At 36.9% G+C, this 19,189-nt stretch overlaps 1 protein-coding gene across 2 annotated transcripts in view; it reads left to right on the top strand.

The window, feature by feature from the left end:
• Positions 1-19,189, top strand: part of LOC108370294 (transcriptional regulator ATRX-like) — a 91,834-nt gene that overhangs the window by 58,951 nt on the left and 13,694 nt on the right. For both annotated transcript variants that reach the window (XM_017625641.1, XM_017625713.1), the window contains 2 exons: positions 6,688-6,754; positions 6,884-8,721. In XM_017625641.1, the coding sequence (XP_017481130.1) occupies positions 6,688-6,754; positions 6,884-8,721 (1,905 nt within the window). The remainder of the gene's footprint in view (positions 1-6,687; positions 6,755-6,883; positions 8,722-19,189) is intronic.

Below are 19,189 nucleotides of genomic sequence, written 5' to 3'. Positions count from 1 at the left end.
GTTATCTCCTCGATCTTGCTCTGGAGTCCGTTACAGTTGAATTGTAGCACCTTTGTGTGCCTTGGGAGACCGATTGTGATGTGTGGTGTTAAAGAGTTGTGTTGCCTGCCGGCCCCCCGCTGTACGTGCTGTAAAAGGGGGTGCTGCCTTGTGGTGGTGGCTGGCGGCGTCGCGGGGGAGGGATGCGACGGGGCAGCACAGCAGGGGCCCACATAGTCACTCGTCCAATCTCGCGTGTTGCAAAGTCCTGAGCACGCCCTAAAGTGGCACCAGCCGAGGCAAGAGTTGCACTTGATGGATGTCACGTTACGGTATATTCAGGACTGACAAACAGAGCAGATTATCGGAGGGACTAGGAGTTTCCGGCGGCGGTGTGGGTGCTATTGTGTTTGTTTGTGTGTCTGTTGNAGCGAGCTGCAGCAGCGGTGACAACCCTGCGGAACTTACGTTCACCTACATGAACGTCCGTGAAGCCTTTCCAGTCAGCTTTGGAATCGAGATGACTATGGGCAGATGGTCTGATGCTAGAGTCAGCATAGGTCGCCATGATACGCTGTTTATCAGACCAGCGCTGACAATTGTTAGATCTGGCGAGCTGCAGCAGCTGCCCATAATCCTGGTGGGTGCGTCGTCGTTCATTGTGCAGAATGTCGAATCGTCTATCTGCTCAGCCAGATGTATTCCCCTACGATCATTTGACCAACTACCATACGGTTTTCACCACTGAGTAGCGCACCTATTTCAGGGTGATATCCTGCCGGGCCGCTGGTGACAGGGGGTATGTACACGTTAAATATTTCGAGCTCAACATCGCCTGACCGGATAGCAATACCCTGACATTCTAGGATGGAATCCCTGCGGTCGATGTCTGCTTCAGTGAGACGATACTGCACGGTGTGGTGCGTGATGAACGCTAAACCTCCACCATTATCTCGCTCGCGATCTCGACGGTGCACGTTGTATCCGGCGGAATTCAACAGGGTTGAATTGCCGTGCAACTTCGTCTCTTGGGCCGCAGCTATTAATATTCCATGCCTTCCCATAGAGACAGTTATCTCCTCGATCTTGCTCTGGAGTCCGTTACAGTTGAATTGTAGCACCTTTGTGTGCCTTGGGAGACCGATTGTGATGTGTGGTGTTAAAGAGTTGTGTTGCCTGCCGGCCCCCTGCTGTACGTGCTGCAAAAGGGGGTGCTGCCTTGTGGTGGTGGTTGGCGGCGTCGCGGGGGAGGGATGCGACGGGGCAGCACAGCAGGGGCCCACATAGTCACTCGTCCAATCTCGCGTGTTGCGAAGTCCTGAGCACGCCCTAAAGTGGCACCAGCCGAGGCAAGAGTTGCACTTGACTGATGTCACGTTACGGTATATTCTGGACTGACAAACAGAGCAGATTGTCGGAGGGACTAGGAGTTGCCGGCGGCGGTGTGTGGGTACTATTGTGTTTGTTTGTGTGTCTATTGTTGTGTTGTGTTGGGGTGTGGGTATGTTGATTGTGTGATGCCCAGGCGGGTGGTGGTTTGCCATGGAGGCGGTCCGGTTCGCACAGCATGGGGCCACGAACGACGTGGTCCATTGCCGGTGCATACGTAGGCCCGAGCAGTTACGGAGGTGACTCCACCCGTCACAGGCATTTCACCTGACCGAGGTGGAGTTTGTATGTAGTCGTCTCTGTCATACCCAGCAGGTGTAGATTTCTGGCCCTGGGTTTGACTCTATGCCAGCCCTGAGCAGAAGGGTGCGGAGAAGGTGTAGCCCTAGAATCGAGCAACGTTTGATGGATTTCGCCGACCTAAACGGGGTTAGATCGCCGAAACAACAGCCCTTGCTCGGGTAAAACCCGAGTCATTCCGGTACGTAGAACTGGCTGTCGTGGGAATGTACTAGTCCCCGGTGACCACACGGGCGCAGCGTAGTTCAGAACCGGCCGGCCAACTGCCTTGTACGTTGCCAGCAACGTTTCTTTGTCTTTGTCCCAGGTGCTGCCGGCTAGCGACTTGAGGACCTTGTTGCGGCTTTGTACTTTGTTGACAATTGCGGTTGTATGCGCCGAGAAGGAGAGCAGACTATCGAATGTTACTCCGAGCATCTTCGGGTTGTTCACCGCCGGAAAACGGGCCGTAATCACGCCCACTTCCTATATAACGGTAGTTTTCAGAAATACCAAAAACTGCGATATTTTAGTAACTACTGAAGCTTATTTACTAAAAATTGATATTTACAATGATTTTTAAACTTAAAATAAGTATATTATAAATTTTTGGAAAATGGGCGTAGCCACGCCCACTTATGATGACATGTGTATATCTTGGTAACCGCTACATCAATTTCTCCCAAACTTGGCACAGTTTTTAACCTTGGTACAACGTAGCAAACGGCTGAATATTTTTTAAAATCGGATATATAACGGGAATTTAGACAAATACGAAATCTTCGATAAATCAGTAAATACACTTATGACAAGGTACATAAAAGCAAAACCTTAAAAATTATTGAATTCGGACTAAAATTACTCCCACTTTTCATATAACGGTAAATTCCAGAAATTCTTTGGACTTCGATATTTCGAAATTTAAGGACGCTAATTTACGCGAAATTGATACTAACAACAATCCCTTGAAATAAGTAACATTATTATAGAATTTTGGAAAGTGGGCATGGTACCAGCTACATCTAACCATATAAGTTTATCTCATTAAGTATAACTGAACATACTATCGAAATTGTTAGAAATAGGGGTAAAACCACTCTTCTTACCATGTAATGGTAGTTTTTAGAAGGGTGCAAAACTGTATTTAATACTTGCGCCGGGCATTTAATGTTCGGCTCCACCCGAACTTAGACTTTTTTTACTTGTTACAAATGAATACTTTTGAATAATGAATAATGAGTTATTTTTCGCAAAATTATTTTTGAGACCGCTATAACGCTTACAAAAATAAGATATTCTCCTCCAAATGCTCAATAAAACAATTCCAGACAACGTCACTCTGTAACTAAAAGTTTGTTTGACCGATCACAGAATTATGTTGTCCACAATTTTTTATAGAGAGTTAGTTCAGTCCAATAAAAAATGTCCGATCAACGCCACTCTGCAACTAGCAAAAACAAATCTTCACACATTTACCAATCGCGAGATTTGGCTTCGATAGTGTGAAACACACTTATGGGCTGTTTTTGCTTACGCATAAAATCACATTTAGCGCATTTAGCTCTAAATGCTACTCTAAATGCACAAATTTTCGGTTATAGTTAAAACAGTTCAAGATTCTGTTTTTCAATTTGTTGTTTAATTTTTTTTTTCTTTTTTGAGTAGATTTATTTAGCATGCTTTCTTCTCCGTGCGAATTCATCGTGGTAGATACGGATCTGAATAAGCGACTGGAACACGGCTTTTTGTCAAAAGCATACAATTTCGAATTCGCGTAAATGTGCATTTGGTAAAAGCGATAGCATGAATGCTCTTCGAATATATATGTTCGAAAGTGCTAAATGTTGCATTTTAAATGCAGTAAAAACGCTGCATTACATATTGTTGCTGTGGCTAAGTGCGTAGAGATGCTTGCTGCCATTTGTTAGCTTTCAGGAGGGTCCGGAGAGGAATATCATTAGGAGGAACGTATTATCTTATTTATTACGAAAAAGTATCTGTGAAGTGCCGACCGAAATCATTGGCAAACGCAAAAATCTCTAAAAATAAATCTGTTTGACGTAAACAAACGGTTGTTTGGCGCAAAATCATATGTGTTTTAGCATAAAACAATGAGGATATGGTTTATTTTTTCTCAGTGTACTAGCATTAAATAAAAAATTAGCAATGACCGCTGGTTTAGCGGTACGCAGTGCGCGCTTCCACTCCGAAGGGCCTGGGTCCAAGCCCTGATCAAAGCAACATCGCAAAAAAAAATTAGAAAAAGCGTCGCCCCTCGGCAGGCAATGGCAAACCTCCGAATGTATTCCTGCCATGAAAAACAGCTTCTCATAAAAATACAATCGCCGTTCGGAGGCGGCGTAAAACTGTAGGTCCCTCCCGTTTGTGTGATAACATCAAGGTGCACGCCACAAATCGGGGGAGAAGCTTGGTCAAACACTAACATATGTGTAAGCGCCAATCTATTATTAATTCAAAAAACCCATATTTTCTTTTGTTGGTTAGATCTAATATGACGTTATCGGAAAAAAAATTTTAGTTTAAAAAATGTGTATAGTTTTTGCTATATATTTTTTTCTAATCTCAGCTGCTTCAAATAAAATCTTTTTCCTTTAAATATAAGCTTATATTTGTATTTATTTGAAAGGACACTAGCACAAGTATATTACTAATATTAGGCTAGATATAAAGTTGAAAAAATAACGTAACGTACAAGCTTAAACAAAAAATTGCATGAATGCATTTTTCATCTACGTACTTGCATATCATTATTGGTATTTCCTTTATATAGTTGTTATATTCTTCAGATGTGCTCCGTCTAATAATATTTCACAGCAAAATGTTTAAAACAGCAATTTTTCCAGTCGATGCTGCTTTTCAAGCATGGAAAAGCACGGCAAAACACACCTTTTCTAATAAAAAAGCCCATTATTCCAAAAATACAAAAAAGTGCAATATGATTCTCAGCCCACAAACTCTAAATTGAACATTTTTATTGCCTGCAAAGCTTGAAGACCGCCAAATGAATCCAATTTTTAAAAGCTCTACTTCAAGTGGAATATTATTACCCAAATAAGAGTCCATTTTGAAAATGAGTTTTATTTTATGTAGCAAGCTATGTGTTATTTTTTTTTTTTGTTAATTACACAAATATTCATTTCCTTTCTCTTTTTTGAAGTATCTTTCGCACTCGAAGAGTCATAATGGCTGCGTTTCTTTATACATTCCGGATAATCCCATTTCACAGCCGGAATAAACAGAATGCGTTTGAAATACACGTTAACATATCATCAGGAACGTTCTACAGAATAAGTAAACAAAAAAGTTTATTCCAAACGTTCAGAATGAATAAAGAAATGCAGCCACCATTTCGAACTACAATACTGACTACGAAAGAAATAAATTTTTAAACTTTTAGTACAAATGTCAACTTCAACAGCTGATATCTCAATGGGAAAACTCTTTAAGAAAATAATGAGTATGTACTTTTTTACTCTGGAGAATTAGTTTAGTGAAGGGACAAAAAAATCGATTTATCGATACTCTAAAAAATGACTTTTGGCCAGCAAATAGTAACTGCCAGACCATAGTGCAGGGTTTTAGTCTAGTAGTCAAAGTTCAAAAGAGGCATATTACATTTCAAAAAGAGTAAGAGTTTAGTTTCCCGCCAATCGAGATGATTTTCACCGAGATAAGCTCGTTTTTCTTTAAGAGCTTTAATTTCACATTTTCTAATGTCTCCAGATTCTACATCTGAGCCTTCGCTTTCACTGGAGGAATCTAATATTATTTCTATGTTGCTTAAAAGACTTAGCAGTACTTGTTAAAGGTCCATCAATTTGCTTGATAAACTACTTAACCGTTTATCGCCTGAAGCTAAAAGCCGGTTATTGTCCGCATCCTGGTTAGACAGGCTTAGAGCCATTTCAACAATATTAGAGTGGAATCTGCCCATGTAAACATTCGCATACGCAAAACATTCGTATCATTTGATGCGAATGCGAATGTTGAATGCGAATCATTCGCATAACGAATGCGAATGCAAATATTCGCAACATCCCTGATCCCAAACGCAAAAACTTCGTTCTATTTATAATTTAATTGTCTCAGGTCATGGGCTGTAAATATACAAACACGATAACTTATTATTAACTTTAAATTATTACAAACATACATTAAACACAACTTACACTCTTGATTGTGCCTGATGGACTGATTAGGCGTTCAGAAATAAAAGTTAAAGAAGTGAAATTTTAGGCAAATGAATATAAACATAAGAAGTAAACAATTAAAAATGCCGTAATTGTAAACAGAAAACATACAAACAACAATACACGGAACATTTAGCAGTAAGACAATATGTATATGTACAAGCATATGTACATGTAAAAGCACAGCATTTTATTGTTATTTTATGAAGGTATGTTGGGGAAACGGAACGAATGTTGATTATGGAAGGCTTGGAAGGTTGAGGATTGTTGTTGTCGATTTAACACCAAATTGCGATACACATGTGCACAATTGTCTGTGTCCGTTTTAAAGTTTATCCTTCTCTCATTAGGGGTGTTCGTAATGTGTAATATTTCCAAAATGTAGCGTTTATTATAGTTTTTTTCTTCTTGTAGAATGGCAACATTATCGAAATCGGGATAGTGTCCCGTATCCCTACAGTGTGCTGGCAAGGCCGTCTTATTGTCAGTTGAGCTGTTCCTTAGCTTTATATTTGATTTGTGTGCGGAAATCCTTGTCTTAAGTTTAGTTTTAGTTGTCCCCACATATACTTTGTCCCATAAGTGGGACCCGTTGCCATTACGTGAGATTTTGTATATCAAAATGTAATGTCATTTTGCTCTCTCAATATCCCATACTTTTGGGGTACCATAACATAATAACTGTGATAGTTTGCTTAAATTTTGGATAATTTTCCATACGAGAACACTGCTATTCAATACTCTTCTTAGCTAAATAATTTCTATAAAGTTTGCATATTACATAAAATAGTTGGTTTTTAATTCAGTTGTACTTAATTTTTTATTTCAGCTTACAAAACAATGTTTCAGCTCCTAAATTTCCATCATATTTGGGTTCTTCTTTATCTGCTTTCAATGTAAGTATAATTCAAGTTATTCAACATATTTTATCTTTGTATGTAATACTTTCATATCAATAGGACAGTATCTTGTATTTATCTCATTAAGCCCAAGGCTAACTCATTTTCTTTTATTGCATTTTACAGCAAATGTCAGCTCTTTTCAATTACGGAAATTACACTCCAGGTTCGCTATCGTCCTACCTACCATATCTCTCTCATTTGGGAAACTATACCGCCTCCAATCAACAATATTTAGAGATGGGGAAAAGAATTGCGGAGGGTGCATTTGGTTTTCCTGATATAAGCACCTCGCTAAGTAGTGCGGCATTCACTTCGCCGTTTGCGCAAAATCCACCAAAATCCGTTTCTACTAATCCACGTATTCCAGACTTGCCCATGCATAGCAATGCAATGCACCCAAACCCACTTAGCGCTTTGGGAGACTTGAGCATGTATGCATTGAATGCTGCCAACAATCATATGCCCCACAATATGAATCCAGTTACATTGCCGCAACGACAACATAGCTCACCCACATACCCTGCATCAACTCCTTCACCTGCAAATAATTTACCGGCAAATTTCGACTATCAAATGTACGAGAACAGTTTAAAAAGTCTCGTCAATTATAGGCATGACTTTTCTGGAAATGGAAATCCTTTGACGAAATCGAAAGCCGGTACTGCGCCTATGAATCAATTTAGGAACCCACTTTATCCTCCCACCGCCAATGCCAATTTTGACAGAAATGCGCTTTCCGCACTAAACAGTCCTTCGCCAAAAGCTGTGGAACAGCAGCAGCCACAAAAACAGCACCCTGATAAAGCACCCGCAAAAGTATCCTCAGACATATCAGTACCCACAAACGGAAGTACACGAAACGATACTAACTCAAATAAAATCAATTTTACTGTGAGCAATTCTAGTGGAGCAAGAAGCTCCCCTCTGCCACAAGCTGGTTTAAAGCGTCCTTTGCCCACCGATGTGGCAACGAATTTAACCGAAGACCGGTTAACACCAAATTCAAAATCCACAAAAGATGCTCAACATAGCGGCATGCCAAATCTTCAATCTTATAAAAGCACAACCAGTAGCAGTAGCATTTTTTCGAGCAAAAGTACTGGTGGAAAAACGGCAAGTGATAATATTAGCGGTAACTCTGGAATGCAAATTATACCCACCACCAGCCCACCTGGCTCAACGAGCGTCACAAAACAATTCAGTGAAATATCACCAAGTATTTCACTAACTGCTCTGAGTAACACAAATACCAGTAGTAGTGTTAACAAGTCTACTTTTAATCAGTCAAAGACTCAATCAAAGAATCCCTCCAATAATAAAAGTGCACCGAGTACTAATTCGGGACCCGAATCAAGTTCATCATCTTTTGCAGCAAGTAAATTTTTCGAGATGAGCAAAAAACCAGGAAATCGTTACGTTTCTGCAAAACCAACACTTTCAGCGACAAAGGCAAAGTCGTCTTCATCCTCAGAATCGATTTTGCGGTCAGCAACACCTACTCCCGCGCAAAAGGCTTCTTATCAACAAAGCACCAGCGATCTTGGATCAAAATTATTGTCATCAATCACGACAAAAAGCAAGAATATTGTGCATAAAAAGCCTCAAAATCTCTCAATGCAACACCCAAAAACTATTACGCAGGCACGTCCGCCGTCAACAGTTACCACAGTAAAAGATCAAAATGGTACACCTAAACCTACTACATCTAAATTGGTAACACAAACACAAAATGATGCAAAAAAAGCTGCAATATCCGCAATGGAAAAGAGACTATCCCCCATCATTACATCGCAATCGTCAGGGGGTCAAACACAAAAAACACCCTCTGGTTCTAGCACGCTTAAAATACAACCCAGTCAAATGAAACAATCTGCATCTTCGTCAAATGATAACATGTTAACATACATTCTAGAGACGTGTATTAATCAGAAAAAGCTTGCCATTGGTGCTCCCACGAAAAGGTTAGTAGATATGTAATTTTAATGAGTAAAGAAGCCAAAATTTTTGCGAACTCTTAAAATATGTATGCAATTGTTTGTGCATTTCTGAAAATGCTGTTATACAGGTGGGTGGGAATATGTAGTTATTTGCCGATTTGATTGTATCATCTTGATAAGTGAGACCCGAAGCAATGTGCATTCTAAATTTGGTAGAGGTCAGCAAAGCGGTAATTGAGGTACATAATTTTTTTCCCAAGTGGGTGCCACGCATAGTTTACCAAATTTTTTAAGAATATAGCTTCTTATTGAAACATTACTATCATAAATTTTATATGGGTTAAAAATATATGTTAGTGATTTCAAGCAACCATAAAACAATTTTAATGTATGATCAAAAAGCAGCTAGATAGATTGCAGAGGTGTTAAAGAATGCAGTCATCGTGACCGTTACAGTGATCGTTACAGTCACATTCACTGACTAACACTTTTTAACTGCAGCCAATCAATCACATGTTTGACTAAAGACTACAAAGTTGGAGTCTCTTCTGTTATTCATAACTAATTAATCATTTTTGCAGTCTGAGGTGAATAATGAAATTCTATAGCAATCTTTGCGTGCACAGCTTGATATAATTATAATGCTTATTTGTTTAGAAAATAAATGAGTATACAAAAAGCTTAATTAAAACTCCAGTGGTATACAAATATTTTGAAAATGTCAATGAATTCCAATATGTGGGTAAAAATTCCTGAAGTGGCCCCCTCAATTTTCACAAAGTAACGAATATTGCAATAAGTGTTTGCATTTCTTAGTTTGAGTATCCACAAATACATCAGCAAAATATTTCGCCAGTATTCGATTTTTTTATATATATATTTTTTAATTTAATATTTGTGGACCTTATTTTTGTAATAATTATTGCGACCAAAGTTTTCATGCGATTTTCATGAAACTTTGTGAGTATGTAAAGAAAATAGTTTTCTCAAAGATGGCAAAAATTTTTTTTAACAGTTTTTATTTTTTTCAAATTTTCTTAAAACTTAATTTTTTTTTTGAATAATTTTTTTTTTTTAATTTCTCGCTGTGATTTTTATCGCGTTTAGGTGTCAAAATGTTACTTTCAATATTTTTTGCTAATGTACTAAAAAAAAAATTTTAGTAACCATATGGCTCTTTAGATATTAAATTGTTTAGCACATGCCAACCACTATTTATGTACTAATATCACACGTTTACGAAACCTATATATACCTAAGTTATTCGACATGCTGAACGCGAAAAAAAATCTTTACTTAACTCTTTAACGAATGATTTGAAATTTTTTGTTTGCTTCCAATAAATTTCAATTTCGATAACGTTGCTGTAACAGTGAGCAGAGCACTTTCGTGTCATTCGAGAGGTCCGAGTTCAATTCTCGGCAACGGAATTTGTTTTTATTTTTTAATAAAAATTTTTTCTTTTACTTAAGTTTTATTGTTTAAAAAATAAATATTTTTTACATTTTTTAATGTTGAGAAACTTTTATAATTAAGCTTTTTTCATTTTTTACTTCAATTTTCTCAAGTTTTTAGTTTTTCTTTTAAAAAAATATATTTTTTTTTAATTTCGTTTAGTTTTTAGAAAACGTATTGTTAACGACGAATAGAATAACGCTATCCCTCTCGTTGGCAGATCTTTCAATTAGTCATCCGAAATACAGAAAAGAGCTTTCAAGATAGTTGCCGGAATATAAAGACTTTTGCCTTTCGAAGGACTGAGATGAGATGAAAGACAGATGCCAGAATTGGCCTGTTAGTTTTTAGGTGTGCTCGTCCTTAAGTTAAGTTACTTCTATCATTTTTTCAAATTATTGTTGCTTTTCCACAATAATTTTTCACTAAAAACGGCCTCAATTTCATAAAAATTGTTGAATATAATTGTTATAAGGCCATAAAATAACAAAAACAAATAACTTAAGGACTATCACACCTAAAAGTTAAACATTCTAATAATAGAAATATTAACAAAAACCAACAAAACCAACAANACCAACAACCACATGATCAAGTGAATTGCAGCGGAATAGCTGCGCTTGATTGTAGTTGGCTTAGCAAAGCGAAATAGTGGAAATATGCAACAAGAATTAACAAGGCAAACTCAGCACAGGTCGTAGGCAACTGGCTGAGTCAGTGGTGATCGTCGGTTCGAATCCTACTGAAAGAAGTCTGATGAGGAAATGTGGTGATTTCCGAAATAGCTATCACTTCTACCATTTTTTCAAATTATTGTTGCTTTTCCACAATAAGTTTTCACTAAAATCGGCCTCAAGCTCATAAAAATTGTTGAATATAATTGTTATAAGGCCATAAAATAACAAAAATAACAAAAAGAAAGTTTCCCTTTCAAAACAATAAATTCTACAAATCAAAAGTAAATTACATTAAAAAAGAAAAAAACTAAATAAAATTAATAATAATAATAATAATAGATTGGTGCTTACACATATGTTAGTGTTTGGCCGAGCTTTTCCTCTGATTTGTGGCGTGCGCCTTGATGTCACTCAAAGCGGAGGAATCTACAGTTTTACGCCGACTCCGAACGGCGATTGTATTATTATGAGAAGCTGTTTTTCATGGCAGAAATACACTCGGACGTTTGCCATTGCCTGCCGAGGGACGACCGCTGTTAAGAAAAAACCTTTTTTCTATATTTTTGCAATGTTGCTTTGACCAAGGTTTGAACCCTGGTGCAGCGGAGTGGAAGCGCGCACTGCTTACCACTACACCACAGCGGCCGACTAAATAAAATTAGTTTTTAAAAATTTAACAAGAAAATAAAATAAATAAAAAAAGGAAAAGTAAAATTTTCCTGCCCTAGGATTCGAACTCGAATCTCCCGAATGGCACGCCTGTTCTCTGCTCACTCAGCCATTGCGACTGTTGAGGCTGTGCGCGCAAAAACAAATAAGTAATTATTTTTATATTTGATTTCAAACTGAACGAAAAAGTGAGTGATGCCTTAAAAAAAGGGCCGCAACTGGGGCATACTTAAATTTTAAATTTCATGATTTTTGGCTCTGAGAGGAAACATTAATTAACTGATTTAACGATCATTAGTTAAGTGCCCCTTAGAGCTAATTTAATGAACGTTTCTTAGTGCGGCTGTTAGTATTATTTATTGTGTTGAAACTCAGTTTTTCTTTCAGCAAAAATTTTAGTTCTTAATTTAAAAATCGGCCGATGTGGTGTAGTGGTAAGCAGTGCGCGCTTTCACTCATCAGCACCTGGGTTCAAGCCCTGGTCAAAGCAACATCGCAGAAAATATAGAAAATAGGTTTTTTCTTAACAGCGGTCGTCCCTCGGCAGGCAATGGCAAACCTCCGAGTGTATCTCTGCCATGAAAAACAGCTTCTCATAAAAATACAATCGCCGTTTGGAGTTGGCGTAAAACTGTAGGTCCCTCCTCTTTGTGTGGCAACATCAAGGCGCACGCCACAAATCGGAGGAGAAGCTCGCCCAAACACTAACATATGTGTAAGTGCCAATCTATTATTATTATTAATTTAAAAATAACAAGTGATATTAAGTATATGATACTTGAGTAATACTCAATGAGCATATATGTACATAAATATTACTCTAAATAACTAAATAAAATTTCGAAAAACTTAAAAATATTAGTCATAATCAAAATCCGATGGGATGTTATCTGACAATTGCTCAGCAGTCGATTTTAGCATATTTGCAGCTTCAACGTCGAGATTAATTTTGTTTTATAGTTGTCTTTTTGAGCGATATATCGGATATAACAGGGTCGGAAGATAGGGGGGGTGAAATAACACAAACGGCAATAACGCAAAATTTGCTTTATTTCACTTTTAAATGGGAAATAATACCAAAATCTGAGTTTTGCTTTATTTCCAACAAAGGTTGCAAATAAAACAAATTTTGCCTTACTTCCCATTGCTTATTTATACTATTTGTAAAAAAAAAAAACAGTTCACTGACAGAAGGAAAAAGAACTTTGTTTATTCCAAAAATACAGTTAAACCACAGTATACAGTAAACCAGCTATTGACAATATGCTTATTTGAAATTTAATACATGAAATATTGTGCATGCATAGGATTATTTTGTCGTTAACCCATAGGCAATGACGGGCGCAAAAGTACCCCCAAATGTTTGTTGATATATTTGAAATGTAAATTTTAACAGCGAAATTCGTAAAAAAAAATAATAAGACAAAAATATTGTTGATTACTACATGGGAGGTGGTTGTGGTTATAGACAGATTTCACCAAAATTTAATTCTAACCTAAATTATGCCAAAGGCAACTTCGGCACCGACTTTTAAAATATCTAAATTTTGTTCGAGTTAGCGTGTTTACAAACAGACACGACTGAACCAATTCATTTCGTCATTCTGAATATTTTGATAAATATGTATGTAAGAATATGTGTATGTACATTTTATACCGTTGAAAAACGGCCTTGCTTATCTGCATAAACCTTTCCTGCATTAGTTCGAGCGTCGATTTATAACTTTGGGTACATATTTCATAAAAACTTTGGAGGTGTCCACTGTAAGAGTGGTATATTAGAGAGTTCTACCTTTAAGCTAAGTAATACTTGTTTTACTGCCTAATTTATGGGTCAGTTTTACAAAATCAGCCCACCATTATTCACTCAAAGTTGTGTTTGTAACCAGATATGACTTATGTAGGAACTGCATCCGGTTATAATCGCTTACGCTGCAAGTCTGATTTGCTAGGAATTTTGTTTTTCTCGTTGTTTTATTTTATGTTACTTGGAAATATTTTCCACTATAAGAAAATTTTGAAATTGGATTTCATTTGGGTTAAAGAAAACAACAACTGTGAAAAAATATCAACCAATACATTCAAATAAATTGTCAAATAAGCATATTTACATTTTTTGTTTTGCCTATCTGGACAGTATACAGTAACTGTGAGTTAAACCAAGGCACATTGAACAGGTAATATCAGTATAGCAGCTGATTTGATTTTTTTCAAATTATTTGTTCTCGAAAATGTCAAATATTTTACATTTCTTCTCACAAAAATTCTAAATTGTTAAAATCTATTTGCATGTGAAACATTTTACAAACAAAACCAGCGATTAAATAGCACTTTTGGAAAGCTCGCCCAACTCAGCAGCACAACCGCTGATTACTGGGCCTGGCACAGGATGATGGATCAATGCTTCGAGAAGCGAACCAATTTACTAAGAAAGAAAGTTGCAACAATATTCATTTTTTCAATTTAATTTTTTACCTTTTTCGTATTTCGCATGGCACGCTTTGATGTAGAAGAAAAAAATCAGAACAGTTTTTGGCACCTTCGATACCAGAAGCAACAACAAAATACAGGCAAATGTTGTTTTTGCTCAAATGCTCTAAACCTGTTTGATAGGCCTTGAATTAAACAAAAAACGTGATATAATTCATATGAAGAAAGTAATATTCACAAAATATTTTTACTTATGAAAAGTCTAACAAAATATAGGAAAAGCATCGTCGTTAAAAACTGCCCCGCATATTTCTGTGTTCGTATGGAAAAGTAGCTTATGTCGAAAGGCCGGCTTTAGAATAATGCAACATTCCCTTTATTTTTTAAATNTTACTTATGAAAAGTCTAACAAAATATAGGAAAAGCATCGTCGTTAAAAACTGCCCCGCATATTTCTGTGTTCGTATGGAAAAGTAGCTTATGTCGAAAGGCCGGCTTTAGAATAATGCAACATTCCCTTTATTTTTTAAATGACAAGGAATTTTTTGATGAGACTTAAAAAGAATATTGACTTGCTAGTATCGGAACTATTTCTTGCACGTTTATTTTCTAAAAGTTGTTTAACGGCTTAGCGCCCGTAAGTCATTCGCAATCGTATGCTGCGAATGCCGATTTATACTAAAGCCAGCCTTTCGACATAAGCTACTTTTCCATACGAACACAGATTTATTTATTTATTTATTATTTGAAATACAGTCTACAAAGTGATTACTTTTTACAGACTAGTTAAAAATACGAAATAAGTCTAACTTAAAACTATACAAATTTGCGTTAAAGTTTAGAGAACCACAATATCGATTTGCTAGTCGCATAGACCTTTCTATCGGTTCGTTAAATGCATAGCTTGTTGTATGGGTATCTTCAGTAAATAATTTATTGTATCGAAGATCACGCGGTGGAATATATCGATTGAATAAACTTACTAATTGTGAACAGGTAACATTACCGTTAATTATATTGAACGCAAACAAAATCGAAAAGCTAGTCCTTCTTTCATGCAAGGCCTGGAGACCTAGCAGCTTACGTCTACTAATATATGGTGGGAGACCATCAGGCCACCGAAGTTTATGTAATGCGACTTTTGTGAACACTCAATCATGGGATCATTAAAATCTCCAGAATTACGTCTGATAAAACCAATCATGACAAAAGATTTAGCACAAATATAATCAATGTGACTAGAGAAAGAAAGTCTAGAATCAAATATAACACCGAAATCTTTCATCTCGTAACAACGTTTTAGAGAGCAATTATTTAATTCATAATTAAATAAAGTGTTGTTAGTTTTTCTTGAATAAGTAACAACGCAACACTTGTTCATGTTTAAAAATAAGTTGTTGTATGTGCACCTCCTATTAAGGGCGTCTAGATCATATTGTAGATTGATACAATTAGCTTTTGAGTAATTATATTCAACCGCGGAAACGACTGCTTTATTATCGAAGCTGTAAAATTCAAAGTTTACAAGTAGCGAGTTATGGTGAAAGCTATTATCCAAGATAGGTGATAAGCATTCCGCGCATGAAATTCTCAGATCCGCAGAACCAAAAATAAGATCCAGGAATCTGCTGTTACTATTTGTATACGGGTTATATTGCTTAAAACCATATGAAAGCAAAGTACTTACGACTAGCAGATCGATATCTGTCTTAAGGCAAGTAGGTAAAAGGTTATTACATTCACCTACCCAAGATATGTATATTACATAGATTAAAATCACCTAAATAGATAATCTCAGTACTTGGCTTGGCATTGTTAATAATGCATACTAAATTATCTAAATGCGTTTGATATATAGTTATATCACTCCAGGGAGGAATGTAGGACAAAATATAAATAATGTACCTGTTGTCAGCGAACTTAACATTTATACAAATTTGCTTTATGTTGCCATCCGAAATATCTATGTTAACAAGTTCACTACGCAAAACAGTATTGGACATAGCGCTTTTGTATGAATTTTTTCTGCATGCTTTTTAATATGTTAAAAACATTGCTGGAAAACCTTAAAATTTTTGCATGGAACCATGTCGCAATAAACAGATGAAGTAATAAAACGGCTTTCTCGTTTTATTTTCTGACATTCGGCTGCCTTTTAGTTACATTTTATAGGCAAATTTTTAATTAAATCAATGGCACCTGGTAAATTCCACTATGGGTGGGATGCATGCAATAACACCATACACAATAACAGCCGCACTCAGAAACGTCCCTTAAATTAGCTCTAACGGGCACTTAACTAATGATCGTTAAATCTGTTAATTAATGTTTCCTCCCAGAGTTAAAAATTATGAAATAAAAAATTTAAGTATGGCCCCAGTTGCGGCCCTTCATTTTTGTGGCATCACTCACTTTTTTTCGTTCAGTTTGAAATAAAATATAAAAACAAGTATTTATACCATTTTGGGCGCATTGACTCAACAGACGCAATGGCTGAGCGAGCAGAGCACTGGCGTGCCATTCAAGAAATCCGAGCTCGAGTCCTAGCGCAGGAAAATTTTCTTTTGCCTTTTTTTTCTTGTTTAATTTTTATAAACTATCTTTATTGATTTTTTTTTGCTTTTTTGATCTAATTTTCTTTAGATTTATAGATTTTATTGCTTTAAAAAGGAAACAAATTTTTTTAAATTTAATTCTGGCATCTGTCTTTCAACTCACCTCAGTCTTTCGCGTGACAAAAGTCTTTATATTTCGGCAACTATCTTGAAAGCTCTTTTCTGTATTTCGAATGAGTAATTGAAAGATGTGCTAATAGTGTTATTATATTTATCGTTTAGCAATAAGTTTTCTAAAAACTAAACGAAATTAAAAAACATATCTTTTTAAAACAGGAAAAACTAAAAATTTGAGAAGCTGAAAGTAAAAGAAAAAAGATGAATTAAAAAAATGTATTAAAAAGAATTCCTTGCCGAGGATTGAACTCGGATCTCCTGAATAGCACGAAAGTGCTGTGCTCACTGGGCCGTTGCTACTATTACAACAACGTTATCGAAATTGAAATTTATTGAAAACAAACAAAAAATTTCAAAATCATTCGTTAAAAAGTTAAGTAAAGGGTTTAACTTTAATGTTCATTAAATGCCGTTAACGAATCATTAACTGACTCTGAGAGGGAATTTTTTTAAATCGTTACTGAGGGACACCTTAAGTAATTATTAAACGACTCTGAGTGCGGCTGTAATTCCCATTACTTGGACATTAAAAAGCAGTTTCAGAAGTGAACTAGTGTTATTTTATCATTTTTCCTTTTTCTAAACGGTTATAATGCCACCAGTACATAATTGCGAAAGGAGGGGAGGGGCGGGGGACGCGAGCGCGACGTCGAACGCGGCGGACTGCCGCGACGCCGGGCACTTTGAAAATTGTATACTTACAAATCCGTCCATTTAACTTGTTCATGTACTACTTTTTGTCAAATGTAACTGGGTGACTACATATGTGCACTATTTTGCTTTATTACTCAAATTGTTAAGTATAAAAGTTGGTCTTATTGCTCAACGAGAAATGAAATAAAGCAAATTTGTGTTAATTTCACATTAAATTGGGAAATAACACACATTTTCGTTATTGCCGTTTGTGTTATTTCCACGGGTACAAGAGTTAAATTTTTCAGGATCCACTTCATATTCACAAGATATCGTCTGGAGGATAATATGGAATCTGTGAGTGATTTCCTCGTCAACCCCTGTCATTTCTGCAGCTTTTTTGCAATTCCGAAAGAATACTCTCGCAGTATTCCCTGTATTAGTGGACCCATATCCGGGTTTGTGTTGGTCAACTAAAATGCCTAGTTCTGTCTTTAGTTTGTCTACAATCATTTGTTTCCTTGTTTCCATTTCTACTCTTCTTTCTCCCTTGCTTGCCAGCGTTTAATTTCCATTCTATATCCCAGCACTTGAAAAATCGGATCCACGAATGGAGAGTAAACCAAATCTATAATGCTCCGTTTTTGCTTGCATTTTTCGGCTTTTTCTAAGCAGTTCGTGTTTTTGGGTGTTACGCCACATATATAACAACTTTGTGTTGATTTTGTTTCTGTCAATGTGTGGCAAACCTTGTTATGAACCATCGTCAAAACATGTTTAAAGTTAATGGAGATTCTTTCATAAATGAAATTGTCTAACTCGTCCATTTGTGCCTGAATTTCGTTAGTTATGCTATGTGTCAACTCAGGAGTTTCTCTAGCGAAAACAAACTTAACTGCTCTACAAAATCGAGTGGAAGAAGGCACAGAATTTTGCCATAATATGTGCCTTTCATCATGATTATTACGCAAATGGATAGGAACAAGTAAGACAGTCACTACAGATGAATCACTTTTGCCTATGCTCGTCATTACACACGATTACCACAGAAACGAAAGTGAAAACGAGCTAGGCGATAGGAATCGCTTACCCTTTCGCTTCCAGAAGGCCTTATTTTAACATGGGCATGTCATTGGCGGTAAGCCCTTACCCGCAGCATTACCTTCAAACGAAGGGAGAACGCATGGATAAACAGAATCCAGAGAAGCGAACAAAGAATGCCTTACAGAGAAACTAATGTAGAATGCCTAGACAAGTACATACTTATTTATATAAAATTTAAATCAGAAAATGTCTTAAAAGATTCAAATTGATTAAAATTTCTATAAATCAGTTTTATACATACATATGTACAAGAAAGGTAACCCCGCCATTCGCGCCAACTACCGCGGGATCAGCCTTCTAAGCATAGGTTACAAGGTCTTATCGAGCGTATTGTGTGAAAGACTGAAGCCCGCCGTCAATGAACTGATTGGGCCTTATCAGTGTGGCTTTAGACCTGGCAAATCCACCATAGACCAGGTATTCACAATACGCCAAATCTGTGAAAAGACCCGCGAGAAAAGGATCGACACTCACCACCTATTTGTCGACTTTAAAGCCGCCTTTGACAGCACTAAAAGGAGTTGCTTATACGCCGCTATGTCTGAATTTGGCATCCCCTCAAAACTCATACGGCTGTGTAAAATGACGTTGAGCAATACCACCAGCTCCGTCAGAATTGGAAAAGACCTCTCCGAGCCGTTCGCCACAAAACGGGGTTTCAGACAGGGCGACTCCCTTTCATGTGACTTCTTTAATCTGATGTTGGAGAAGATAATAAGAGCTGCAGAACTGAACCGCTCAGGAACAATTTACTACAAGAGCGTGCAATTGCTGGCTTATGCCGATGACATC

The sequence above is a fragment of the Rhagoletis zephyria genome, unplaced genomic scaffold (genome assembly GCF_001687245.7).
Source record: "Rhagoletis zephyria isolate East Lansing unplaced genomic scaffold, Rhagoletis_zephyria_1.1 Rzeph_scaffold_00003, whole genome shotgun sequence".
In the NCBI taxonomy this organism is placed as follows: domain Eukaryota; kingdom Metazoa; phylum Arthropoda; class Insecta; order Diptera; family Tephritidae; genus Rhagoletis; species Rhagoletis zephyria.
Note: the sequence above shows the minus strand (reverse complement) of the source record. Positions and strands in the feature narration are given on the sequence as shown.